The 26,746-nt window shown below is 41.9% G+C and overlaps 3 protein-coding genes and 1 long non-coding RNA gene across 23 annotated transcripts; all 4 read left to right on the forward strand.

Moving 5' to 3' along the window:
- The first annotated feature begins 1,267 nt into the window (after positions 1 to 1,267).
- LOC149041895 (uncharacterized) lies at positions 1,268 to 2,843 on the forward strand. Its single transcript, XR_016179201.1, has 3 exons — positions 1,268 to 1,399; positions 2,083 to 2,183; positions 2,627 to 2,843. It is a non-coding gene; the product is annotated as an uncharacterized LOC149041895 (long non-coding RNA).
- Positions 2,844 to 5,477: 2,634 nt separating this feature from the next.
- LOC149041896 (uncharacterized) lies at positions 5,478 to 11,012 on the forward strand. Its single transcript, XM_089180591.1, has 7 exons — positions 5,478 to 6,704; positions 8,178 to 8,278; positions 8,400 to 8,614; positions 9,002 to 9,311; positions 9,455 to 9,547; positions 10,032 to 10,165; positions 10,340 to 11,012. Exons 1-7 carry the CDS (start codon positions 5,624 to 5,626, stop codon positions 10,842 to 10,844), a joined length of 2,439 nt encoding a protein of 812 aa, XP_089036717.1. The 5' UTR covers positions 5,478 to 5,623; the 3' UTR covers positions 10,845 to 11,012.
- A 1,048-nt stretch (positions 11,013 to 12,060) lies between these two features.
- LOC149041897 (PDZ domain-containing protein GIPC3-like) lies at positions 12,061 to 16,982 on the forward strand. Of its 17 annotated transcripts, none has more exons than XR_016179189.1 (7): positions 12,061 to 12,218; positions 12,338 to 12,717; positions 13,048 to 14,580; positions 15,107 to 15,167; positions 15,851 to 15,905; positions 16,245 to 16,317; positions 16,766 to 16,982. XR_016179189.1 is itself a non-coding variant. In XM_089180593.1 (3 exons), the coding sequence occupies exons 1-3, from the start codon at positions 12,202 to 12,204 to the stop codon at positions 15,160 to 15,162; spliced, it is 453 nt and encodes a 150-aa protein (XP_089036719.1). In that variant the 5' UTR covers positions 12,061 to 12,201; the 3' UTR covers positions 15,163 to 15,168. The 17 variants fall into 17 exon arrangements, 1 of the variants encoding a protein (XP_089036719.1); XR_016179190.1 differs by having other exon boundaries at positions 16,263 to 16,317; XR_016179193.1 differs by having other exon boundaries at positions 13,048 to 13,396.
- Positions 16,983 to 20,135: 3,153 nt separating this feature from the next.
- LOC149041898 (uncharacterized) lies at positions 20,136 to 25,333 on the forward strand. Of its 4 annotated transcripts, none has more exons than XR_016179197.1 (8): positions 20,136 to 20,276; positions 20,855 to 20,955; positions 21,717 to 21,774; positions 22,623 to 22,723; positions 23,458 to 23,518; positions 24,202 to 24,256; positions 24,596 to 24,668; positions 25,117 to 25,333. XR_016179197.1 is itself a non-coding variant. In XM_089180594.1 (5 exons), the coding sequence occupies exons 1-5, from the start codon at positions 20,174 to 20,176 to the stop codon at positions 23,515 to 23,517; spliced, it is 423 nt and encodes a 140-aa protein (XP_089036720.1). In that variant the 5' UTR covers positions 20,136 to 20,173; the 3' UTR covers positions 23,518 to 23,659. The 4 variants fall into 4 exon arrangements, 1 of the variants encoding a protein (XP_089036720.1); XR_016179198.1 differs by having other exon boundaries at positions 24,614 to 24,668; XM_089180594.1 differs by lacking the exons at positions 24,202 to 24,256; positions 24,596 to 24,668; positions 25,117 to 25,333 and having other exon boundaries at positions 23,458 to 23,659.
- Positions 25,334 to 26,746: the final 1,413 nt, after the last annotated feature.

Consider the following 26,746-nt stretch of genomic DNA (forward strand, 5'->3'; position numbering starts at 1 on the left):
GACTTTCCCTAAATGCTTTTTATTGGTGGAGCCAACGGAAAAAGTTTGTGAGGCCATGCTTTAAAAAAATGACAGGAAGGCCTTAAGAGCCTACTTAGATCTTTATGAAGATGGAGGGTTATTTTATTGGCAGTGACATGTAAAGATAGTTTGCCAGGGCCACTTACTAGGAGTAGATTTATAAGTTAAAAATACTACATTTGAGCTCAATTTTTACGCAGACATTATTCAGGTATGATGGAAATTTAAAAGCACGTTCTTGTCTCATTTATAAGCAATGCTATATACTTCACAGCTGTCAAATTTATTAAATTTTGTGTTCAGAATTACTTTTGGCCTTGATATTTTTAACATTATGTAACATTTAACATTGCATGACATTGTTTTTAACAAACAGTAAAATTTTTTGGTTTTGATCTGAGCTATTAAAAACATTGTGTTGTTTCCAAGGTTTCCAAGGAAGGTTTCTGCACTTCATGCCTGGGTCCTTATGTATATTATTCTGTTTTACAGAAAATAACAGTCGACTGGAGCAGGCAAACTCCAATCAGCCAAGAGGGGCCAGAAAAGAATTGTGCTTAGACATAGCAGTTACCTCCAGCTGGAAAATACAAGTAAGTACTGCCAAAGAATACTTAGTCAGTATATGGGAAGAATAGTATGCAACTGAATGATGCAAGTTTCAGCCAGTTGAGGGTTCTTACATCTTTTTATGGTGGTGCTAATGGTGTCTCAGTCAATTGCTAACTTAGTATTTAAGTACTAGTTGTGGTATTGATTATTTGACTTTCCCTAAATGCTTTTTTATTGGTGGAGCCAACGGAAAAAGTTTGTGAGGCCATGCTTTAAAAAAATGACAGGAAGGCCTTAAGAGCCTACTTAGATCTTTATGAAGATGGAGGGTTATTTTATTGGCAGTGACATGTAAAGATAGTTTGCCAGGGCCACTTACTAGGAGTAGATTTATAAGTTAAAAATACTACATTTGAGCTCAATTTTTACGCAGACATTATTCAGGTATGATGGAAATTTAAAAGCACGTTCTTGTCTCATTCATAAGCAATGCTATATACTTCACAGCTGTCAAATTTATTAAATTTTGTGTTCAGAATTACTTTTGGCCTTGATGTTTTTAACATTATGTAACATTTAACATTGCATAACATTGTTTTTAACAAACAGTAAACTTTTTTGGTTTTGATCTGAGCCATTAAAAACATTGTGTTGTTTCCAAGGTTTCCAAGGAAGGTTTCTTCACTTCATGCCTGGGTCCTCATGTATATTATTCTGTTTTACAGAAAATAACAGTCAACTGGAGCAGGCAAACTCCAATCAGCCAAGAGGGGCCAGAAAAGAATTGTGCTTAGACATAGCAGTTACCTCCAGCTGGAAAATACAAGTAAGTACTGCCAAAGAATACTTAGTCAGTATATGGGAAGAATAGTATGCAACTGAATGATGCAAGTTTCAGCCAGTTGAGGGTTCTTACATTTTTTTATGGTGGTGCTAATGGTGTCTCAGTCAATTGCTAACTTAGTATTTAAGTACTAGTTGTGGTATTGATTATTTGACTTTCCCTAAATGTTTTTTATTGGTGGAGCCAACGGAAAAAGTTTGTGAGGCCATGCTTTGAAAAAATGACAGGAAGGCCTTAAGAGCCTACTTAGATCTTTATGAAGATGGAGGGTTATTTTATTGGCAGTGACATGTAAAGATAGTTTGCCAGGGCCACTTACTAGGAGTAGATTTGTAAGTTAAAAATACTACATTTGAGCTCAATTTTTACGCAGACATTATTCAGGTATGATGGAAATTTAAAAGCACGTTCTTGTCTCATTCATAAGCAATGCTATATACTTCACAGCTGTCAAATTTATTAAATTTTGTGTTCAGAATTACTTTTGGCCTTGATGTTTTTAACATTATGTAACATTTAACATTGCATAACATTGTTTTTAACAAACAGTAAACTTTTTTGGTTTTGATCTGAGCAATTAAAAACATTGTGTTGTTTCCAAGGTTTCCAAGGAAGGTTTCTTCACTTCATGCCTGGGTCCTTATGTATATTATTCTGTTTTACAGAAAATAACAGTCAACTGGAGCAGGCAAACTCCAATCAGCCAAGAGGGGCCAGAAAAGAATTGTGCCTAGACATAGCAGTTACCTCCAGCTGGAAAATACAAGTAAGTACTGCCAAAGAATACTTAGTCAGTATATGGGAAGAATAGTATGCAACTGAATGATGCAAGTTTCAGCCAGTTGAGGGTTCTTACATTTTTTTATGGTGGTGCTAATGGTGTCTCAGTCAATTGCTAACTTAGTATTTAAGTACTAGTTGTGGTATTGATTATTTGACTTTCCCTAAATGTTTTTTATTGGTGGAGCCAACGGGAAAAGTTTGTGAGGCCATGCTTTAAAAAAATGACAGGAACCCTTGACATTAATTCATTCCTCCTTTGCAGCTGAATTTCATTCAGACACTTTGGATTGGTTATTATTGCTTCAAAAAGTGCAGGAGTTCAGTGTGAAGCTAGCTGGGGCTTTAAGGAATTTTCATACTTTTTGCTGTGCAATTTCATGTTTCTATCAGTGTCAACAGATGAGCAAAATTCTCTCTTTTCTTCAGTTGCAGCAGCTGACATGCAAGGGCAGGAACTGTGCTGGTGTGATGTAGCTATCAAGTGCCACCATCAAGGTTGAATGTGTGCAGGCAGTGATGACTGGAGATTTTTTCCCCCTCTAAACAATACTGCCTAACCGAATGGAGTAGACAAGAAAAGTTTTGACACATTCATTGGTATTGTTGTTGAAAATAAAGACTGGTGCCCAAATTTATATTCAAAGGAGTGTGTGGTTTTGTCCTTTGTCTTTGTGTAGGTAATTGGATGATCTCTAGCGATATTTGACCTAAATGCCTGCAGTGATATTTCGAAATTGTTATGCGTAGTCTCACCAGCTGTTAGGCCGGTGGCATTTGAGGCAATTTTGAAATATCGCCAGTGGTATTCATGCCAAACATCAGGTACAAATTATGCTGTTATTCGTCTCTACCGCTACCCGGGTTTAGTTTGTAATTTTCACATGTAGGTATTTGGCTTAAATTAAGCTGAAACACCACTGCTCTAAGCCAATCAAATCGCAGAAATGTCTCATGTGCTAGTATACGGGCATTAAAACCGGACAGTGCAACCTCGATGTATGAAACCCTTTCACTCCCAAGATCTGATTAGTAATTGTCCTTACTATCTGCCAGACAACTCTTACGATGTGAGTTCAAAGAATTTGGTATTGGCTCAACTACTAATCCCACGATCGATGTTCTTCTCCATTCTCGTCACCTGCCTGCTTGATATTGTATTCATACTGTAAGGAGAAGTTCTGTCTTGGTCACTTGTGGGAGTGGAGGGTTCATCATTCTACTGGGTTTTGACCTGTGGCCTTTATTTCATTTCGCCAATTTGACAGGCACGTTTTCTGTGATTTGAATTTCCTCTAGGAGTATTTCATTGTCCGAAGCTTTTTGATTTTGGCTCCAATAATTTTTTTTTAAATTTTGGAGCGCGGGCTCAACCCCAGTACCCCCTCGGTGTCGAAATGGAAACAGACAAAAGAGATGGCGAAGGTAGTGAGTAGTTGTTGTTTTTACTAGATATATCTAGTTTTGAGGTCCTCTTTGAAAACCATATCTTTTTTTCTGAAAGTTTCCTCAATAAAGATGATTATTATAACCACAAACAGACATACGCTATTATTATTATTATTATTATTATTATTATTATTATTATTATTATTTTTATTATTTGTGCTAGAGGTGCGCTGCGGCGCGACTCGTGTCGGCGTCACTTAGTGGTAAAGACATAATAATAATAATAATAATAATAATAATAATAAAGCCTTTATTTAAAGAGGGTGGCACTTAATAGCCAAAGGCTAATAAACTTGTGGCCCTCACAACTATTTACAATCTAAAATACTGTAAGCTAAAATATATATATATACAGTTAAAATATAAAATATGACAGGATTCAATTATAAGATAAAAAATAAATTATTAAATTACGAAATGATGCAAAAGTTGTTGTTCCTTAAAAATATTGGCAAACATGTTCTTTTTAAAACATGCTACAGAATTTAGTTTCCTAATTTCAATTGGTGTACTGTTCCACAGTCTTGTTGCCGAAACAGCGAAAGAGCGTCCTCCTGTTCATTTAGATAATTCGGCAAAGTCCCATTAATTCGCTTATACATTATTGTGCATTTATCAATCTTAGGTTGCTCATAAAACGGGATCCAACCTAGCTTGTTAAACAAAGCAACTGATGGTGTCATGCGATCGGCATGACAAATAACGCGTGCCGCTCTTTATCGCAATTTGCCCAAACAACGTTAGCGTAAGACATAACGGGGCGAATAATGCTATTATAAAACTGAAGTCGCTGTTTAAGGGGTAGACACGCTCGGATCTTACGCAATATTGCGATTCTAGAGGCCAACTTTTTACATACTTTCTCAACATGTTCATTAAATGACAATTTGCTGTCAATGTCTACGCCTAATAAGGTAGCACAATCCACATGGAGCAGATGGCTCGTTTTTATTGAATCGATTGTCGGTTAATTTGGTCGTTACTCAGAGTGATCGTAGATACGAACATAGTTGCAATGCTTGTCTGTTTGTTTACACTTGTCTGTTTGGTTTTGTAATCGGACCTTTCAGCGTCACCGCGCCCATATGCCAAAAGCGAGTTTGGCGTCCCCAACGGTCGCATTTTCGTTGATCGAAGCCCAGGGCACAGGCGGGACCGACAGGTGAGTTACCGGCTCTGTAACTGCGTTTTTCATCATTGAGAGAAAGTATGCAAACTGATCTTTCTTGTGGCATTTGTCGGAATTTTCGATGGATTCGAGATTTAAAGGCCAAAATCGTCTCGGATCGGACCTTTCAGCGTCACCGCGCGCATATGCCAAAAGCGAGTTTGGCGTCCCTAACGCTCGCATTTTCCTTTGTCGAAGCCCAGGGCACAGGCGGGACCGATAGGTGAGTTACCGGCTCTGTAACTCCGTTTTATCAGCATTGGGCGAGAGTATGCAAACTGATCTTTCTTGTGGCATTTGTCGGAATTTTCAATGGATTCGAGATTTAAAGGCCAAAATTGTCTCAGATGCGAGTGAACACCCAGCCAGCAAATTCTTGTCGTTTTGTTGTACCGAAACTTTTGTGCTTGAACGCCGTTTGTATCGTCTGTACCGTACCCAGTTTTTGTCTTTTTGTTTGCTGTTTTTTTTTTTTTTTCTTTCTTTTTTGGATTGACCCTGCTTTACTCGCAAGACGAGACATTCGCGTCAACGGTCAACTCTGGTCTGGTCTGGCTTGGTTAATGTTCAATCTCGACCCAAACACCTCGTTAACCGCGTCTCGAGATCTCACGAATTCGATTTTTAGGTGGCCGTAAGCATCAGTGATGGTAGTACCTAGACAACATCGCAAAGTCTTTTTGTTCTGTTTTAATTCGTGTTCATCTTATTTCATCTATTTTTTTTTTTATTTTTTTTTTTTTTTTTAAATTTTTTTCTTTTGAAAGTGGAATTTGGTAAGCGTGTGACTGTTGTGGAATACTGACACGATGAGCGATATCGAGGGGGGAGGTGAAGATCAAAGCTACGCTGACTGCTCGGTCGACGGCGACGACAGCCCCCGCTATCCGAGCCCGTCGGCCGAATCCATGGATAGTTGTTCTCTCGACTCTAGCGACCAGGAAGAAACTGATCCCGCCGGCGAGCCCACGCCCGCAGCAAGGCCAGAATCACCGCCACCCGTTGCAATAAACCTAGTATCGGACGACGAGGAGCGCGGAGAAGACGATGGTGGAGACGAAGCCCCACAAGAGCCTCCCGTGGCCGCCCTCTCTCCCAAGAGGGCATCCCACGCGCCGCGTCTAACAGATCTCCCGCCCGCAAACCCTAAGCAAAGGTCCAGGAAGAAGACCGCATCTCAACAACCGCCACCCGTTGCAATAAGCGCAGTAGTATCCGACGACGACGGTGACGAGCAGCTTCAACCAGGTGGTGGCGCAGAGGAAGCACCACGACAGCCTCCCGTAGCCGCCCTTTCTCCGAAGAGGGCGGCCTATCACGTGCCGCGTCTCACAGATCTCCCGCCGAAGCTGAAAAGGTCCAGGGAGAAAACCGCACGTCACCACGGTCAACACGTGCTCGCGGCAACAAGGCCGCAACTAGCGCCGCCCGTCACCACCGGCATACCCCACGCCCACGACGACCAGCAGCACGGAGACGATCGTGTGGAGGAAACCTTACCACAGCCTCCGAAGAGGGTGGCGCATCACGTGCCGCCTCTTACAGACTTCCCACCACATCTGCAAAGGTTCCCGAAGGCGGCCACATCTCATCACGGTCAACCCATGCCCGCCGCACGGCTGGAAATACCGCCACCCGTCACAACGAGCACACCCGATCGTGAGGAGAAGCCAGGGCATGATCGTGCCGAGGAAACCCCACAGCAGGTTCCCGTAGCCCCCCTTCCTCCCAAGAGGTCGGCCTACGCGCTGCGCCTCACAGATCTCCCACCAGATCTGCAATGGTTCATGCAGGAGACCAAGTCTTTTTTCACAAGGCCTCATGCGCTGGAGAGGCACGGACAGATGCTCGCCGCGAGCACGTTCGACAAAGCCTTGGAACGCATCCTGTGTGAGTATGGCGGCTCCGCATTTTACATTATTTGCTAGTTGCATCGCTCGTGGCATTTTCGGTGATGGAGCACACAAAAAAAAAACAAAAAAACAAAAAAACAAAAAAAACAAAAAAAAAAAAAGAAGAGAAAGAAAGGCAAACCAGATAAGCAAACAGAGGAATGGAACGCGCTCCAATTTTCTGGTCCTCTTTTCATGTTTCTCGGCCATCTATCCTCAGGTTAATAACGTTAGATCTGCCCCACAGGGGATTCCCTGTGGGGTGCCTCAAGGTTCTATTCTTGGTCCCTTATTTTTTATCCTGTATGTTAATGATTTGAACAATGCTTCCCTGCTTGATGCAATCTTGTTTGCTGATGATACAAACTTATTTATCTCCCATAATGACCCTGTTTACCTAATTAACACATTAAATAGAGAATTAAACAAATTGTCAACCTGGTTTGCAGCAAAGCGGCTCTCCTTGAATTTAGCCAAGACTAATTTTATGGTATTCAAGCCTTGGCAAAAGAAGCAATCCTTTGAATTTCAAGTTTTCATAAACGAGCAGCCTATTCTTCGTGTTTCTGAGACCATGTTTTTGGGTGTTTTATTAGATGACAATTTGACCTGGAAATCGCATATATCCTTAACAGCAAATAAATTATCCAAATCTATAGGTATTATTCATAAATCTAGGTTTTTTCTCTCTACTCACTCCCTTCGTACTTTATACAATTCTATGATCCTTCCATATTTGTATTATTGCAATTCAGCTTGGGCTGGTACCTATAAGTCAAACCTTCAAAGAATTGTAACCTTACAGAAACGTGCGTTAAGAATAGTAAGCAATTCTACATACATTGCCCATACTGGCCCTATTTTAAAGGAACTTAAACTCTTAAAATTTCATGATATCCATTCGTTTCAATTAGGTACTTTTATGTTTTCATTCGAGAACTCTACACTCCCTTCCAAATTCAATAACTTTTTTTTACTGAATAGTCAAATCCACAATTATAATACTAGGAATGCTCAGTCCTTCCGTTTGCCACTGTGCAGAACGAACACCAGGAAGTTTTCAATTTACTTTCAAGGTCCAAACTTTTATAATTCGTTAAATTCTGACATAACCAGTTCTCCCTCCTCCCCTTTTTTTAAAAGAAAGCTTAAGGAATTTCTTCTCTCTAAGTATTAGCTTCTGTAAGGCAGTAATTCTTAACTAACTTACTTAATATGCGTGTGCGTGTGTGTGTGTGTGTGTACGTGTGCGCGGTCAAAGTTAATTACCATAAGTCCATATTGTAATTCTAATATAAGATTAGTTATTTTAAGTGAGAAAGCCTGACTTGTTATAAGCCTCGTGGTTTCTTTCAGGTTTTCTCGCCATTTATTTTCTGTCATCAATTTTCTTCATTTTTTTTTTTTTTTTCCATGTGTAAATGTCGTATATGGCAAATAAATATTGTATATTGTATATTGTATATTGTAGGTTATCTTGGATACGTTCAGCGAATCCGGCCCGGAGAGTCGCCTTCAGTCCAAGACTTCCATCGCGGGGATCTTATCGAAGGATACCTAGACTATCTGAAGGTGGGTATCGAGGTTGTTTTAGAACGTTGCACGTTGCAACGACAACGACAGATGATTGTAGATTATCATTTGATCTGCTAAAAGACATTTACGACACGTTGCCATCTCGTCTCTACATCAGGAGGAGAGGAACTTGAGTCCTGCGACCCTAAGCGTGCACGCGAGCAGTCTGCTGTACCCACTGAAGTATTGCTATCGGGGATTGGGGCCACAATTCGAAGGTATCCGCATTATCTCCCAGCTCAGAAGAACGGCCACTGTACTTCAGAAGCAGGGGGATCTGGAGAGGGCGACCGCAGTCGAAGATCTCAAAGCGCAAAGCAAGTGGCTGGATTGGTAAGTGTGCTAGTTAGTTAGTGTAAAACAAAACAGAAACAAAACAAAACGGAAACAAAACGGAAACAAAACGTGTCTGTCTTTTAAACATCTTGGATGATCAATCGGGAAAAGGTAAAAAATTTAAAAATAGTCAGAATCGTGTTTTGTGAACGCTTGTCCTCGAGGTCTACAGTTCCTGCCTGCCTGCCTGCCTGCCTGCCTGCCTGCCTGCCTGCCTGCCTGCCTGCCTGCCTGCCTGCCTGCCTGCCTGCCTGCCCTTTTGAGTAGACGACTGCATTCAGAGTTGAAATGCTTGAAAATAAATGCAAGAAGTACAGTTTCAATTTGTAGGAATGAATCGTTTCTAAAGATATTAAAGAACACTGGTCCCCGCTTTCTCTTAAGGGAACAAGTCCTCCTAGCTAGGGAAGCCCAGCGGTGCCGGTTTGAATTGGCCAAGGGCAGACAGCAACGCGCTCAGGAGGCCCGCGACCTGCTGCTTTTGTCACTGTACACCCACCTCCCGCCCAGCAGGGGCCTAGAAATCAGGACGATGGAGTTGGTCTTGGAAAGCCAACTGGAAGAACCGTTTCAGAAAGCGCACTATCGTGACAGAAACGTGGCCTTGATCAAGACAGATGGCGACGGCATCGTGCTACACCTCGGAAGGTTCAAAACCTGCAAGCAGAGCGGGCCTGAAACTATTCCCATACAGGTAATTCTTGTCACGACTGAACGACTGACACGAGCAGAGTACGGAAATTAACAAGAGTTCTGAGCACACTTTAATAACAGTCTCTCTCTCTCTCTCTCTCTCTCTCTCTCTCTCTCTCTCTCTCTCTCTCTCTCTCCCCGCAGGCAGACAGCCAACTCTGCAGGCTGTTCATACAGTTTGTATCAGAATTCAGAAAGGTGCTTAATCCGACGCTGTGCAGCAACTACCTGTTTCTGGTAAGTATAGGGTTCCCCGTCTTATAGCCAGCTAGCTAGCGCGGGCTAAAATTGCCGGGCTCGGCAAGGCAAAATTGTCCAACTCATGCCGTCGCCGGGTGAAGTAGCACTCGCTTGAAACTAGCTAACTGGTTAGGGATTTTTGGGCCGAAGAGGACTCTTTGAAAACACTGGCCGTGGGTCACAGTCACCACAGGCCCTGGTTGTTCAAAGCTGGGTTAAAGTAACCCGGGGTTAGTGTGAAATTTGATTTCAGGTCTGAAAACTTTAAGAGAAAATTCAGTTCAAATCTTTTTGCTTGCAATTTGATCATTGCATGTTCTAAAAAGAATAGTGAAAACTTTCCCCAAAAGACTTTTGAACAAAGAAATAAAGAAAGCTGGATTAAAATTTAACCCTGGGTTAGAGCTAATCGGCCTTTGAACAACTGGGCCCACTGCTGTGCAGCAGCAGATCATTTTGACTCTGACCTATTTCATTTCAGAATTCCAAGGGTGCACCGTACTCGAGCACGTCGTTCACAACACGTTTACAGAAAATGTTCGAACTCCTGACCGGAAGCAAGGTGGCGGTATGCGGACTAAGGTCATCTTTCGTAACCTGGGCATATTCCCAGAGGTAGGTCGACATGGCTATTGAACTGCAAGTCACGTCCTTCCTTCCTTCCTTCCTTCCTTCGTTCGTTCCCCGCGAATTTTGGAATCTGTTGCTTTAAAACGCCGGCATAGCCACATCGCTGATAACCGTTTGATACGTTTTTCTTTTTGTCGTTCTCCCTCTGTCTATCTGCAGCGGATGCGACGATCAGATGAAAGACAGCCTTGCTGCTTGTCTCCGGCACTCCCGAGAGCAGGCCCAGCACACTTACGACCGACGCACGGCAAACCAGAAGAAGACCCCGGCATTAGATCTGGCCAGGCGCAAGGCCGAAGAAGAGGAGCTTGTGGCCGGGCCCATGACCAGGTCTCTCCAGCTGCCAGAGATCTCGGAGCCGGAGATCGACGTGGGCGACTTTGTGGGACTCGTGGCCGAGGACAGCACCCTACAGAAGCCTTCGATTTTCCTGGGGCGTGTTCAAGCTTTCCTGCCGGAAGGCCAAGCCCTCCTTCTATGGTACAGGCACACCGGAGGTTCTAACTATGCCCCAGACTTGGACGGTGAGCAGTGGGTGGAGTCGAGAGAGTCGCTAGTCGCTGTGAAGGTGGCTGCTGCCAAAGGCAGTCCCTACGCCATGCGACTGCTGACCAGCGTGCGCGAGATACACAAGGCAGTCATGGGCGGGGAGCGGGGATCCTGACCTCAAAAAAAAAAAAAGGACAAAGCAAAAGGACAAAGAGGAGAAAAAAAAAAACAGAACGAGAACTCTAAGAAGATCCCTTTTCTTCGCTATTGTTGTTGGACTTTTGGAAGCCGCCAGAGAGATTTCTAGCTGTCAGATAAATAATAAAAAGTGTGTGAATTTGAATTTGTCTGGCTTTTGCTGTTCTGTTCGGTCCTGTCCTGTTTTCTTGCTTTCTTGTTTTCTTGTTTTCTTGTTTTGATTTTGTTTTTGTTTTTTTTTGCACCCGGAATTATTTCATTTGAAGCCGTCCGTCACAAAAGCAACACACCCGACAGGCAAAAACCGGCCACGAATGGTGATTTTTCCCCGATTCAAACTTGCCCACGCACGTCCGGGCCGATTCGGACTTGCCCGCACACGAATTAATTATTTGCCCACAGCTCGCGCGTCGAAACATGTGACGGTTCAAAGGGAACTTTGATAAATATGGATCAATGATATCGAAAGGAGGTAGACTAAATGATGAACAGTTAGAGCTAAATGTTAACGGAACAGCCATTAAATCATATAATTCTATTCTAAGTTATTGGGTGTAAATATTGATGATAATTTACATTTTTCTGATCGCGTAAGTAACATCTGTTAAAAAAAAAAAAAAATTAAAAAAAAAAAGAAAAAAAAAGGAAGCAGTCAAAGGCTGGGTGTAACTAATAGATTAAGGAAGTTAATCCCAGCCAAGGCTAAATTACAACTTTTTAAGGCTGCTATTCTGCCTTATTTAACTTACTGTGGTACTGTATGGAATTGTTGCAAAGCTAGTGATTCTAGAAAAGTAGAGAGGGTACAAGAACGTCAATCTTAAATATTTTAAATACTATCAAGATCATATTATTGTAATTATTATCATCTTATTATCTCATCATATGAAGGTTATCATCTTATTATACAGGGTGGGGTATTATAAACGTGGGGTCTACTATTTTCGGGGTAGGGTAGTTTTATATGGGAAGAGCTCTTTTATCATATTCCAATAAATTTTTAACGCATAGTTTTATATAGATCAGATGAGTTTAGTTTAGGTGTGCTTACCTAGTGGGAAACTGCTATCTTATTTGACACGTAAATAAAGCTTATGATGATTTTATTTATTATTATTTGATTGGCTAGTTGGCCGGCCATCTCGGCCTAGCGCCAAATGTCCCCCCCTCCCCCCTCCCCCCCTCCCCAAGGCGCGCGCGCACGCGCATTAGGTGACTCGACTAGCTAGCCCTGCGAGCTAGACAGACATGTCTTTTCGTTTCGCCTCCACGAAATCGGAGGCAGTGGGAATGTGGCATCACACACCTTCCATCCCCGAGGTTTCGAAGTTGCGATGTTGCTGTGTTCAAGGTAACCCTGTGCAAAGAATGATTCGTTGGGCGAGGAGAGCACTTATTTCGAGACTCTCTAGTGGCTGTATACATTATCTGAATTGAGTTGACCTGAGAATTTACATTTCTTTCCATCAGATCTTGTCTTATGTCCACGCTAACTGCATGCGGAATGGTCACGGAAGGGTTACTCGGAGGGCAAACTGGAGCTGATGGCTTCACGTCTGCACCTGTTAAAGGAGAACGCAAAACTGTGACAGTGTCTAAAGCAGGCCCATCCTTGGGTCTTCACATAACAAATGATAGTTCGGGTTGTGCACTCATCGAAGGTATCGATCCAGGAAGCATTGCGCACGAAGCTCCCGGGATCTGCGTCGGAGATCGTATAGTAGCTATAAACGGCACGACTGTCGTCGGTACCGGGCACCGTGATGTAGCTGCTATGATAGCATGGGTTCCGGTCGGAGGGATAGTCGTCTTTGGGTTGATCGAGCCTGAGAGAGAGCAGCTCAGCTCCGGTAAGTCAGCTATCATCTATTATCTATTATGACAGAGTTACAATCTGCCATGCCATATATTCTAACTGCTGATAAGTCAAATGCTCTCACTGTAAGTGAATGGAACATTGACACGGCATCCAAAGGGACCTCTTTTGTCGTGAAAAAATACAAGATCGATCGTGGTAACAGTTCAGAAACAATAATTTGCGTTCTGGTTGCTGAATAAAGTCATGCCGATGGCACTCTGCTCTTTGTTCGAAGCCTTTGCAGACCATTTGACTTTCTCGCTGTAGTGAGAAGTAATGTGGCTCTCCGATCCTCTTTTCTTTTTTTTTTTTCCCCCCTCAGCCCAGACACTCACTGGTAGTTACTGAAGAGTAAGACACTGAGTCTCCAATCCAAGTGATTCTGCTATGGCCGTTGCCAGATGAAGAATTTGCAGATTTCCAGTTCCCAGTTGATTTTATATTTGACATTCGGGGTGCAGTGTCGGATGGTAGAAGTGGAAGGTTGAAATTGTTATCAGTTTTTTTGAAAACGCGTCACTTACTCCTTGACGAAAGTCCAAAGTGTTTTGTTTCACCGACACAGGTTGTCTGAATGTTGTCTGCATGAGCATGAAAATAATGCAAGTGCAATGAACCTTTTCTTTTGGGTTTGGCCACCTTGTTGAAATCTCTCGATTCTTTCTTTACGAGTGAGTATTGAGATTACTGGTTTGGCCAGCTTGTTTAAATTTTCTCAATTCTTTACAAGTGTAGATTGTAGAGGCTAGCTAGCTAGCTAGCTAGCTAGCTGCATGGGCTGCTAACTAGATGTAGAAATCTGGGAAGGTTCTTCCTTGGCCAATTCTGAGGCTTTAACCCTTTTTTGACTCCCAAGAGTGATTCACATGTAACTTCTCCCTGTAATTAATATCTAAACATTATCTGGCAGACAGGTCAGGAGAAAACTCAACCTTATCGAGTAGAAGTGGTGATCTTGATCTAACACCAAATTCTTGTCACTTATTTACAATTATGTGGCAGCCAATCAGATCTTGGGAGTCAAAGGCCGGTTAAAGCAAGAGATTTTAAGACTTTTTGTAAGAATGTCCTCAGAGTTTTGTGTGGGAACTAGTTGCTTGGGGTTGACACTTGATGTGTTGGGTTTTTTTTTTTTTTTTGCTTGCTTAGGGTTAGACAGTGCAATGCAACTTTTATATTTAACCCTTCAACTCCAACCAACACAGAAGTGAGTGACCGACACAGAGTTTCTCCTTACATCATCCACACAATATCGACCATCTAGGTGACGAGAAGAGAGAAAAATGTGGATTTTGTGGATAATTAGTGGATCTAATACTAAATTCTCCGGACTCACATGATAAGAATTGTATGGTTGGCAGTCAAAAGAATTACAAGTTTGATCTGGGAGTTAAAGGGTTAATTCATGGTTCGTTCATATCTGTTTGTTAAATAGATTCGTCCAATAATAAAAATGATGATGTATCGTGTACCTAAGTACCTCCTAGATATTGTACTGATGTCTGTATTTATTTTGCACACAACTTTTTTAAATTGGTGAGAAACAACTTTCATCTACCTACTGATTCATCGGATGATCTGCATCAGGGTTACTCTCTCTCTCTCTCACGGTGGGTGGCATCCAAAAAAAGAAAGAAAGAAAGACCCGAGAGGTCTCCGCTTGAGTGTTTTGCATGCCAAAAGAGTCAGTGTCTTGCTGTGCCATTTCATTTCATTTCACCCTCAAACTGCCAGAGGTGATCGACATGTGACTTCTCCCGGCCCGAGGACCAAGTCATGCACATTCCTCCAGTGAAGTACAAATCCAATCCTTGCCTGGGAAAGTGGCTATATATATATATATATGTATATCAAGGTAACCACTTGTGCCTGATATGTCTGATGATTCTCACCACCTGTTTGCTGAATAATGTATGGATATTATAGGGAGTTATATAGTGTCAAACACTAACAGGAGTTCAAGGGTTAACCCTTTAGCTCCCATATCAAATTTGCACCTCTCCTCACTGTCAACCATACAATCCTTTTGATGGTAGCTACTTGGTAGAATTTAGTATGGCATCAACCAATGGTCCCCAAATTGAGATGATGTTCTGGATTCTCAGCACTCATCCTGTTGATGCTGTATTGATATCGTTAGGAGTACAAATTAGAACAGTTTTGCAATGATGATGCCCAAAACAACCCTCTACCTGTGGTAAGAGGGCAGGCTTTCCTTTCTTCATTTCCAGAATTACTGGCCAGGGGTTAAATGCATGAAATGCAATCTGAATAATAATAATAATAATAATAATAATAATAATAATAATAATGATGATATTACATGTTTCAAATCAAAAATGTCAATGCTAATTTTTGACCCCTGCTTTTCTTTCCTCTAGGCCAACCAAGGACCAAGTCCTGTACAGGCACCTGCACCTGCAAATCCACCCAGTGACTGAGGTATGAATAACAATCAATTGTTCCCAAAGTGCACCACTGAAAACAGACCATTGAAAGAAAAAACATCCTTCTACTACCTGCTGGTCTATGTCCCTCCTTGACCTCTGCACAAACAGTGCCCTGCCTTTCCCCTGGCAAGCCCCGCTGCTCGCTTTGCGACGCGCGCTAGCGCTGGTGGAGCCTGTGGCTCCGGCCTCAACAGTTTGCCCTCACCAACCGGCCAGCGGTCTAGGAACGACAGCCCCTCAAAGTTTCACCTCTGCAGCTACAACTTGTGAGCATTTCTTCCACTCTCCTGCACTGACCATTCCATCGCCTCTCTCTCTCTCTACCTCTTCTCTCCACTGCCTATTGGCATTGTTGGCAGAAATTTCATGTTTTTAGCAATCTCATTTAATAATAGTAGAAATGATAATACAATATCCAATATCCAATATCCAATATCCAATATACAATATACAATGTGCAATATCAAGCAGACAAGTGATGAGATCAAAGAAAAATAGAAATGAAGGGAACTTAAGCTGATCCAATAGAAAATTCTCCAAGCCAACGTCACCAGAACTGTATGGCTGACAGTAAGGAGAATTACTATGGAGATCTTGGGAGGGAGTGAAAGGCTTCATTAAAAGGAGGCTGTAAATTGAATGTCAATGTGAATTTTCCTGCTTTCCTGCCTGTAGGGGAAACAAGGACCAAGTGAAGTACAAATTGAATCCTTCCCTGGGAAAAAAAAAGGTCAGTCAATTCATAAAATCAAATCCGTGAGAATAATGATTGATCACCCACTCCGAGATAATATTATTATTGTTATCTGTCAGCCATTTGAAATGACAGGGCTTGCACAGGAATGAAATTCCCTTCAAACCAGATTGCACCTGTACGTCCCTTACCACTTGAGTGTAACCCTTTAGCTCCCAGATCAAATTTGCACCTCTCCTCACTGTCAACCATACAATCCTTATGATGGTAGTTCCTTGGTAGAATTTAGTATGGCATCAACCAATGGTCCCCAAATTGAGATGATGTTCTGGATTCTCAGCACTCACCCTGTTCATATTGTATTTATATCGTTAGGAAAAATTCTCTCTCCAGGTCATTTGCGGTAGTGAAAGGGTTATTAAGAGCTGTCACATCGCCTCGCCTGCAGGTAAATATGGTCAATGACATTACTAGATTTCTGGATTATACCATCCATTTACCCGTCTACGTAACATTTCCCCCACTGAACACACAAGAGGCTGTCGTTCCCCTGACAGGCCATGATCACCATTGCGCTACGCGCGCAGGCCTTCTGGGCACCTGGGGCTACCACCTCAACAGTCTGCCGCAGGCCTGCGACCAGCGCTATGGAAATGACAGCCATCAGAAACTTTTAACTCCGTCCATCATTATCACATCAACCCTTGACATTAATTCATTCCTCCTTTGCAGCTGAATTTCATTCAGACACTTTGGATTGGTTATTATTGCTTCAAAAAGTGCAGGAATTCAGTGTGAAGCTAGCTCTGGCCTTAAGGAATTGTCATACTTTTTGCTGTGCAATTTCATGTTTCTATCAGTGTCAACAGATGAGCAAAATTCTCTCTTTTCTTCAGTTGCAGCAGCTGACATGCAAGGGCAGGAACTGTGCTGGTGTGATGTAGCTATCAAGTGCCACCATCAAGGTTGAATGTGTGCAGGCAGTGATGACTGGAGATTTTTTCCCCCTCTAAACAATACTGCCTAACCGAATGGAGTAGACAAGAAAAGTTTTGACACATTCATTGGTATTGTTGTTGAAAATAAAGACTGGTGCCCAAATTTATATTCAAAGGAGTGTGTGCTTTTGTCCTTTGTCTTTGTGTAGGTAATTGGATGATCTCTAGTGATATTTGACCTAAATGCCTGCAGTGATATTTCGAAATTGTTATGCGTAGTCTCACCAGCTGTTAGGCCGGTGGCATTTGAGGCAATTTTGAAATATCACCAGTGGTATTCATGCCAAACATCAGGTACAAATTATGCTGTTATTCGTCTCTACCGCTACCCGGGTTTAGTTTGTAATTTTCACATGTAGGTATTTGGCTTAAATTAAGCTGAAACACCACTGCTCTAAGCCAATCAAATCGCAGAAATGTCTCATGTGCTAGTATACGGGCATTAAAACCGGACAGTGCAACCTCGATGTATGAAACCCTTTCACTCCCAAGATCTGATTAGTAATTGTCCTTACTATCTGCCAGACAACTCTTATGATGTGAGTTCAAAGAATTTGGTATTGGCTCAACTACTAATCCCATGATCGATGTTCTTCTCCATTCTCGTCACCTGCCTGCTTGATATTGTATTCATACTGTAAGGAGAAGTTCTGTCTTGGTCACTTGTGGGAGTGGAGGGTTCATATTTATTTCATTTCGCCAATTTGACAGGCACGTTTTCTGTGATTTGAATTTGCTCTAGGAGTATTTCATTGTCCGAAGCTTTTTGATTTTGGCTCCAATAATTTTTTTTTAAATTTTGGAGCGCGGGCTCAACTCTATGCATACACCCCAGTACCCCCTCGGTGTCGAAATGGAAACAGACAAAACAGATGGCGAAGGTAGTGAGTAGATGTCAAGGACTTTCAGTCTAAGACTCGTAGAACCAACCTTCTGAGGCTTATTCTGCTCGGTAAACGGAGAGTATTTTCCCGACGATCGGTCCATTTTCTAAAGGGAGGTCGCAAGTGCCTGTCAAATATCCCAGGCATTTTTGCTTCGTTTTGTGTACTTTGGTAGAAACTCGTACGTCGAAGGAACGCGCTTTAAAAGTGTATGAATCCAGAGCTACACATATTTACAGTTGAGGGTGACAAACTGAACGGATGTACCCAGTCGTTTGGCGTACTGTTGGACCCTAACCCTAACCCTAACCCTAACCCTAACCCTAAACCCTAACCCTAACCCTAACCCTAACCCTAACCCTAACCCTAACCCTAACCCTAACCCTAAGCCTATAATGCACTGCTTTTCTTAACGAGGATCTATTTTCATTTCAATATGGAGGGCGAAATTTGGCAAAGTGCCCCAAAGAGAGATCTCGGACTGACAATTGGAAAAAGAGGTTGAATTTGTCTGTTCAGAGTTTTGTCGGCAGTCTAATTGTTGTTCAATTCCTTTCTCTGAACTGCAAACCTCTTTAGTGAAATGAAGGTGAAAACAAAAGACCATTTTATCGCAATTGGTTGACAGCTTGGTAAGGAAAGCTGCATTTATAGCGATCGTGGTGACTAGAGTTAAAGGAGACACTTTTGAATGTTCTCATCTTTGTGGGCACAGCGACCTGCTTCCCTTTTGTGGCGGTTATTAAAAATAACTTATTATAGCAGAGAACGAGTACACATTTTCTCAACCATCAACTCAATTTTATTTTAAATGTGTTGAATTCCAAAATGAACACGCTGGTCAAATTTCAAAATCGAGCTAAACTATCTGTCACCTTTGTCACAGAAAAAAATTAGTTTGCTCACAAAAACACGACCGCCTTAGCTTGAATATTATCATCAACGGCTTGTGAGGAACTTAAAAAAAAAAAAATCTTGCAAACACAACATTTACGGAACACACTGGCCTGTGTTGAACTCTGAAATGAACATGCTGGTTGAATTTCAAAATCGAGTAAAACCATCTCACCACTGTCACAGAAAAGACCAATTTCCTCAGAAAAACACCACTGCCCTAGCTTGAATATTTATCCACAGTTTGCGACAGACTTTGACATTGATCATCTTGTTATAAAATTGACTGAAACCACCTCTCACGATTGTCGCAAAAAAAACATTCATTTCTTCAGAACACACTGGCCTGTGTTGAACTCTAAAATGAACATGCAACCTGGTTGAATTTCAAAATTGAGTAAAACCATTGTCACAGAAAAAACTAATGTCCTCATAGCTTGAATATCTATCCACAGTCTGTGAGAGACGTTGACATTGATCATCTCGAACTCCAAAATGAACATCCAAGTGAAAAGCTTACAGTCTGACTGAAAATTTGTTTTACAGCTAGGTACCTCCTATTGGAAGACAGTCCTGTCGATCTCTTCTTCTTCAGTGGGATCTTCTGGCTGGAGAAACCACAGCCACCTGTTGTTACTGTCTGGTATGCACCTTCGACGTATATACATGAGTGCTGCGATCTGGCTATGGTGGTTACGCAGATATTTAGGATCAAAGTTTAGGACCCTCGAGCGAATTCCAGCAAGCTAAAACAGAAAAGAGAGAAGCTACGAACACTCGAGGACGATTATTTGATGAGAGATTGAAAATCGACGATGTATTAGGTCAGGTGTCGTGACTTATTCACTTCAACAAACGACGCGCTCGCCATTCCTCGCGTTTCGTGCCTTCATGACAACATAGCTGCAAGTTTCCAAAAATGGCACCGGAAGTGGAGGTCTCTATTGTGTTCGCGCAGGTTCTGCGCGTACACAATAAATGATTGATAGCCCTGGCCACTTCCTGCCTTCCCAGGTACGTGACTTCTTACACACGACGTGACTCGAACTGAAAGCAATGTGTGGGAACTAGCGCGTCTCTCCCCTTGTACTTTGGTCAACGTGGGACGGCAAGGAATTAATTCAATGAAAATTTCACCCCGTCGACTTCCAAAGAGAATGAATTTTGCGTCCGATGGACGGAAAGTTCTTCAAATATATTGCGCGTAGAGCTGATCACTACTATACGTTTTTATTTCCCGAAAGCATTTTTATCGTTAAAAGGAACACACACACACACACACGGAAAAAAAAAAAAATGACTTTAAATTTGGACAAAACCAAATGCATGCTTATCGGTAGTAATAGGAAGCGCGTAAATATAGTTTATCATTATTATTTATTATTATTTGATTGGCTAGTTGGCCGGCCATATCGGCCTAGCGCCAAATGTCCCCCCCCCTCCCCCCTCCCCCCCTCCCCCCCTCCCCAAGGCGCGCGCGCACGCGCATTAGGTGACTCGACTAGCTGGCCCTGCGAGCTAGAGAGACATGTCTTTTCGTTTCGCCTCCGCAAAATCGGAGGCAGTGGGAATATGGCATCACACACCTTCCATCCCCGAGGTTTCGAAGTTGCGATGTTGCTGCGTTCAAGGTAACCCTGTGCAAAGAATGATTCGTTGTGCGAGGAGAGCACCTATTTGGAGACTCTCTAGTGGCTGTATATATTATCTGAATTGAGTTCACTCCCACAACTTAACGAAGGCTTTTCGACTGCGGGCGAGTCGATTTCAACCTTCTTCTCTTTGCGCAATATTCGTTCGTTCGTTCGTTTGTTCGTTCGTTCGTTTGGAAGATTTCGCACCTCGTCTGCGAAGCCGCTTCGATTTCGACTCGATTCGTGGCGCACACGTGGACGAACGCGCGAGTGCAAAAAAACCAGCAGTCGATCGACTCTGAGAACGAAGCAACTCGCAAGAGAATCGAAAGCCTTTTCCGTCCGTAGATTTTTCTCTCTGTTCGCAAATACAGGGCTTTCAGCCGCAGGGGACGAGCGTCCTCCTGACTCGAGCGACGAGCGAGTGTTTGTCTGTTTGTCTGTCTCTTTGTTTGTTTTGCCTGTTTGTACACGTCCAAGTTGGCAGTTAAAAACATAGTCTATTTTCCAAGGTTTCCAAGGAAGGTTTCTTCACTTCATGCCTGGGTCCTTATGTATATTATTCTGTTTTACAGAAAATAACAGTCAACTTGAGCAGGAAAACTCCAATCAGCCTAGAGGGGCCAGAAAAGAATTGTGCTTAGAAATAGCAGTTACCTCCAGCTGGAAAATACAAGTAAGTACTGCCAAAGAATATTTATTCCTTGCCGGTAATCTCAGAACGGCTGTCTAGGGCTGGAAATATTAACAGTACTGGAATACAACAGTTAACTCCTGCTGAGAAACTGAGAACAGCTGAGAGGGGCTGGGAAATAACAGTGCTGGAATACAAGAGTTATCCACTGCTGGAATTCAGAAACAGCAAACTTTTCAATACTCTGCTACAATACACTGAGCATGCAATAATACCTTCCATTGCCTCAACTCCAGTTACTTGTAGAAAGGTCATCTCTGAACCATTAAATAGGATCTGCTCTACCAGTTATGTACAGTTTGCAATACATTAATGAAAGAAAAAATCTTAACCCTTTAACCCCAAGAGTGGGCAGCCTCTAAGTTCTCATTACAAAATCACCCCTGATATGATAGCAATCTCATTTAATAATAGTAGAAATGATAATACAATATGCAATATCCAATATACAATATACAATATACGATATCCAATATACAATATCCAATATACAATATCCAATATCCAATGTACAATATACAATATGCAATATCATGCAGACAAGTGATGAGATCAAAGAAAAATAGAAATGAAGGGAACTTAAGCTGATCCAATAGCAAATTCTCCAAGCCAACATCACCAGAACTGTATGGCTGACAGTAAGGAGAATTACTCTGGAGATCTTGGGAGGGAGTGAAAGGCTTCATTAAAAGGAGGCTGTAAATTGAATGTCAATGTGAATTTTCCTGCTTTCCTGCCTGTAGGGAATACAAGGACCAAGTGAAGTACAAATTGAATCCTTCCCTGGAAAAAAAAAAAAAGGTCAGTCAATTCATAAAACCGGATCCGTGAGAGTAATGATTGATCACCCACTCCGAGATCCGAGATAATATTATTATTGTTATCTGTCAGCCATTTGAAATGACAGGGCTTGCACAGGAATGAAATTCCCTTCAGACCAGATTGCACCTGTACGTCCCTTACCACTGGAGTGTTTTGCATGCCAAAAAAGTCAGTATATGGGAAGAATAGTATGCAACTGAATGATGCAAGTCTCAGCCAGTTGAGGGTTCTTACATTTTTCTATGGTGGTGCTAATGGTGTCTCAGTCAATTGCTAACTTAGTATTTAAGTACTAGTTGTGGTATTGATTATTTGACTTTCCCTAAATGTTTTTTATTGGTGGAGCCAACAGAAAAAGTTTGTGAGGCCATGCTTTAAAAAAATGACAGGAAGGCCTTAAGAGCCTACTTAGATCTTTATGAAGATGGAGGGTTATTTTATTGGCAGTGACATGTAAAGATAGTTTGCCAGGGCCACTTACTAGGAGTAGATTTATAAGTTAAAAATACTACATTTGAGCTCAATTTTTACCCAGACATTATTCAGGTATGATGGAAAGTTAAAAGCACGTTCTTGTCTCATTCATAAGCAATGCTATATACTTCACAGCTGTCAAATTTATTAAATTTTGTGTTCAGAATTACTTTTGGCCTTGATATTTTTAACATTATGTAACATTTAACATTGCATAACATTGTTTTTAACAAACAGTAAAATTTTTTGGTTTTGATCTGAGCAATTAAAAACATTGTGTTGTTTCCAAGGTTTCCAAGGAAGGTTTCTTCACTTCATGCCTGGGTCCTTATGTATATTATTCTGTTTTACAGAAAATAACAGTCAACTGGAGCAGGCAAACTCCAATCAGCCAAGAGGGGCCAGAAAAGAATTGTGCTTAGACATAGCAGTTACCTCCAGCTGGAAAATACAAGTAAGTACTGCCAAAGAATATTTATTCCTTGCGGGTAATCTCAGAACGGCTGTCTATGGCTGGAAATTAACAGTACTGGAATACAACATTTAACTTCTGCTGAGAAACTGAGAACAGCTAAGAGGGGCTGGGAAATAACAGTGCTGGAATACAAGAGTTATCCACTGCTGGATATATATATATATATATATATATCAAGGTAACCACTTGTGCCTGATATGTCTGATGATTCTCACCACCTGTTTGCTGAATAATGTATGGATATTATAGGGAGTTATATAGTGTCAAACACTAACAGGAGTTCAAGGGTTAACCCTTTAGCTCCCATATCAAATTTGCACCTCTCCTCACTGTCAACCATACAATCCTTTTGATGGTAGCTACTTGGTAGAATTTAGTATGGCATCAACCAATGGTCCCCAAATTGAGATGATGTTCTGGATTCTCAGCACTCATCCTGTTGATGCTGTATTGATATCGTTAGGAGTACAAATTAGAACAGTTTTGCAATGATGATGCCCAAAACAACCCTCTACCTGTGGTAAGAGGGCAGGCTTTCCTTTCTTCATTTCCAGAATTACTGGCCAGGGGTTAAATGCATGAAATGCAATCTGAATAATAATAATAATAATAATAATAATAATAATAATAATAATAATAATGATGATGATATTACATGTTTCAAATCAAAAATGTCAATGCTAATTTTTGACCCCTGCTTTTCTTTCCTCTAGGCCAACCAAGGACCAAGTCCTGCACAGGCACCTGCACCTGCACATCCACCCAGTGACTGAGGTATGAATAACAATCAATTGTTCCCAAAGTGCACCACTGAAAACAGACCATTGAAAAAAAAAACATCCTTCTACTACCTGCTGGTCTATGTCCCTCCTTGACCTCTGCACAAACAGTGCCCTGCCTTTCCCCTGGCAAGCCCCGCTGCTCGCTTTGCGACGCGCGCTAGCGCTGGTGGAGCCTGTGGCTCCGGCCTCAACAGTTTGCCCTCACCAACCGGCCAGCGGTCTAGGAACGACAGCCCCTCAAAGTTTCACCTCTGCAGCTACAACTTGTGAGCATTTCTTCCACTCTCCTGCACTGACCATTCCATCGCCTCTCTCTCTCTCTACCTCTTCTCTCCACTGCCTATTGGCATTGTTGGCAGAAATTTCATGTTTTTAGCAATCTCATTTAATAATAGTAGAAATGATAATACAATATCCAATATCCAATATCCAATATCCAATATACAATATACAATGTGCAATATCAAGCAGACAAGTGATGAGATCAAAGAAAAATAGAAATGAAGGGAACTTAAGCTGATCCAATAGAAAATTCTCCAAGCCAACGTCACCAGAACTGTATGGCTGACAGTAAGGAGAATTACTATGGAGATCTTGGGAGGGAGTGAAAGGCTTCATTAAAAGGAGGCTGTAAATTGAATGTCAATGTGAATTTTCCTGCTTTCCTGCCTGTAGGGGAAACAAGGACCAAGTGAAGTACAAATTGAATCCTTCCCTGGGAAAAAAAAAGGTCAGTCAATTCATAAAATCAAATCCGTGAGAATAATGATTGATCACCCACTCCGAGATAATATTATTATTGTTATCTGTCAGCCATTTGAAATGACAGGGCTTGCACAGGAATGAAATTCCCTTCAAACCAGATTGCACCTGTACGTCCCTTACCACTTGAGTGTAACCCTTTAGCTCCCAGATCAAATTTGCACCTCTCCTCACTGTCAACCATACAATCCTTATGATGGTAGTTCCTTGGTAGAATTTAGTATGGCATCAACCAATGGTCCCCAAATTGAGATGATGTTCTGGATTCTCAGCACTCACCCTGTTCATATTGTATTTATATCGTTAGGAAAAATTCTCTCTCCAGGTCATTTGCGGTAGTGAAAGGGTTATTAAGAGCTGTCACATCGCCTCGCCTGCAGGTAAATATGGTCAATGACATTACTAGATTTCTGGATTATACCATCCATTTACCCGTCTACGTAACATTTCCCCCACTGAACACACAAGAGGCTGTCGTTCCCCTGACAGGCCATGATCACCATTGCGCTACGCGCGCAGGCCTTCTGGGCACCTGGGGCTACCACCTCAACAGTCTGCCGCAGGCCTGCGACCAGCGCTATGGAAATGACAGCCATCAGAAACTTTTAACTCCGTCCATCATTATCACATCAACCCTTGACATTAATTCATTCCTCCTTTGCAGCTGAATTTCATTCAGACACTTTGGATTGGTTATTATTGCTTCAAAAAGTGCAGGAATTCAGTGTGAAGCTAGCTCTGGCCTTAAGGAATTGTCATACTTTTTGCTGTGCAATTTCATGTTTCTATCAGTGTCAACAGATGAGCAAAATTCTCTCTTTTCTTCAGTTGCAGCAGCTGACATGCAAGGGCAGGAACTGTGCTGGTGTGATGTAGCTATCAAGTGCCACCATCAAGGTTGAATGTGTGCAGGCAGTGATGACTGGAGATTTTTTCCCCCTCTAAACAATACTGCCTAACCGAATGGAGTAGACAAGAAAAGTTTTGACACATTCATTGGTATTGTTGTTGAAAATAAAGACTGGTGCCCAAATTTATATTCAAAGGAGTGTGTGCTTTTGTCCTTTGTCTTTGTGTAGGTAATTGGATGATCTCTAGTGATATTTGACCTAAATGCCTGCAGTGATATTTCGAAATTGTTATGCGTAGTCTCACCAGCTGTTAGGCCAGTGGTATTTGAGGCAATTTTGAAATATCACCAGTGGTATTCATGCCAAACATCAGGTACAAATTATGCTGTTATTCGTCTCTACCGCTACCCGGGTTTAGTTTGTAATTTTCACATGTAGGTATTTGGCTTAAATGAAGCTGAAACACCACTGCTCTAAGCCAATCAAATCGCAGAAATGTCTCATGTGCTAGTATACGGGCATTAAAACCGGACAGTGCAACCTCGATGTATGAAACCCTTTCACTCCCAAGATCTGATTAGTAATTGTCCTTACTATCTGCCAGACAACTCTTATGATGTGAGTTCAAAGAATTTGGTATTGGCTCGACTACTAATCCCATGATCGATGTTCTTCTCCATTCTCGTCACCTGCCTGCTTGATATTGTATTCATACTGTAAGGAGAAGTTCTGTCTTGGTCACTTGTGGGAGTGGAGGGTTCATCATTCAACTGGGTTTTGACCTGTGGCCTTTATTTCATTTCGCCAATTTGACAGGCACGTTTTCTGTGATTTGAATTTCCTCTAGGAGTATTTCATTTTCCGAAGCTTTTTGATTTTGGCTCCAATAATTTTTTTTTAAATTTTGGAGCGCGGGCTCAACTCTATGCATACACCCCAGTACCCCCTCGGTGTCGAAATGGAAACAAATAAAACAGATGGCGAAGGTAGTGAGTAGATGTCAAGGACTTTCAGTCTAAGACTCGTAGAACCAACCTTCTGAGGCTTATTCTGCTCGGTAAACGGAGAGTATTTTCCCGACGATCGGTCCATTTTCTAAAGGAAGGTCGCAAGTGCCTGTCAAATATCCCAGGCATTTTTGCTTCGTTTTGTGTACTTTGGTAGAAACTCGTACGTCGAAGGAACGCGCTTTAAAAGTGTATGAATCCAGAGCTACACATATTTACAGTTGAGGGTGACAAACTGAACGGATGTACCCAGTCGTTTGGCGTACTGTTGGACCCTAACCCTCATTTCCACACGCGATGGTTGAATTTAGCCGGAAAAAGCACGGTGAGTGTTAGGGTTAGCTGAAAAAATTCCTAAGCAAGGGTGAATTTCTTTCTGGAACCATTAATAGTTGGAAGGAATTTGCTTAAATAACAACCCTTACCGCCTGTCTGGGGGTAAAACCTTGAACTTAGACTATAATGCACTGCTTTTCTTAACGAGGATCTATTTTCATTTCAATATGGAGGGCGAAATTTGGCAAAGTGCCCCAAAGAGAGATCTCGGACTGACAATTGGAAAAAGAGGTTGAATTTGTCTGTTCAGAGTTTTGTCGGCAG

This window comes from Pocillopora damicornis, chromosome 8 (genome assembly GCF_964200805.1).
Source record: "Pocillopora damicornis chromosome 8, jaPocDami1.2, whole genome shotgun sequence".
In the NCBI taxonomy this organism is placed as follows: Eukaryota; Metazoa; Cnidaria; class Anthozoa; order Scleractinia; family Pocilloporidae; genus Pocillopora; species Pocillopora damicornis.

What these genes read in the sequence shown, in the direction of transcription:
- LOC149041896 (XM_089180591.1), top strand. Translation starts at nt 5,624, where the DNA reads ATGAGCGATATCGAGGGGGGAGGTGAAGATCAAAGCTACGCTGACTGC. An exon ending in GATACCTAGACTATCTGAAG is followed by an intron (nt 8,279 to 8,399) that starts GTGGGTATCGAG and finishes TCTCTACATCAG; the next exon opens with GAGGAGAGGAACTTGAGTCC. An exon ending in ACCTGGGCATATTCCCAGAG is followed by an intron (nt 10,166 to 10,339) that starts GTAGGTCGACAT and finishes GTCTATCTGCAG; the next exon opens with CGGATGCGACGATCAGATGA.
- LOC149041898 (XM_089180594.1), top strand. Translation starts at nt 20,174, where the DNA reads ATGTCTTTTCGTTTCGCCTCCGCAAAATCGGAGGCAGTGGGAATATGG. An exon ending in GCGATGTTGCTGCGTTCAAG is followed by an intron (nt 20,277 to 20,854) that starts GTAACCCTGTGC and finishes TCTGTTTTACAG; the next exon opens with AAAATAACAGTCAACTTGAG. An exon ending in CCTCCAGCTGGAAAATACAA is followed by an intron (nt 22,724 to 23,457) that starts GTAAGTACTGCC and finishes TCTTTCCTCTAG; the next exon opens with GCCAACCAAGGACCAAGTCC.
- LOC149041897 (XM_089180593.1), top strand. An exon ending in GAGAGAGCAGCTCAGCTCCG is followed by an intron (nt 12,718 to 15,106) that starts GTAAGTCAGCTA and finishes TCTTTCCTCTAG; the next exon opens with GCCAACCAAGGACCAAGTCC.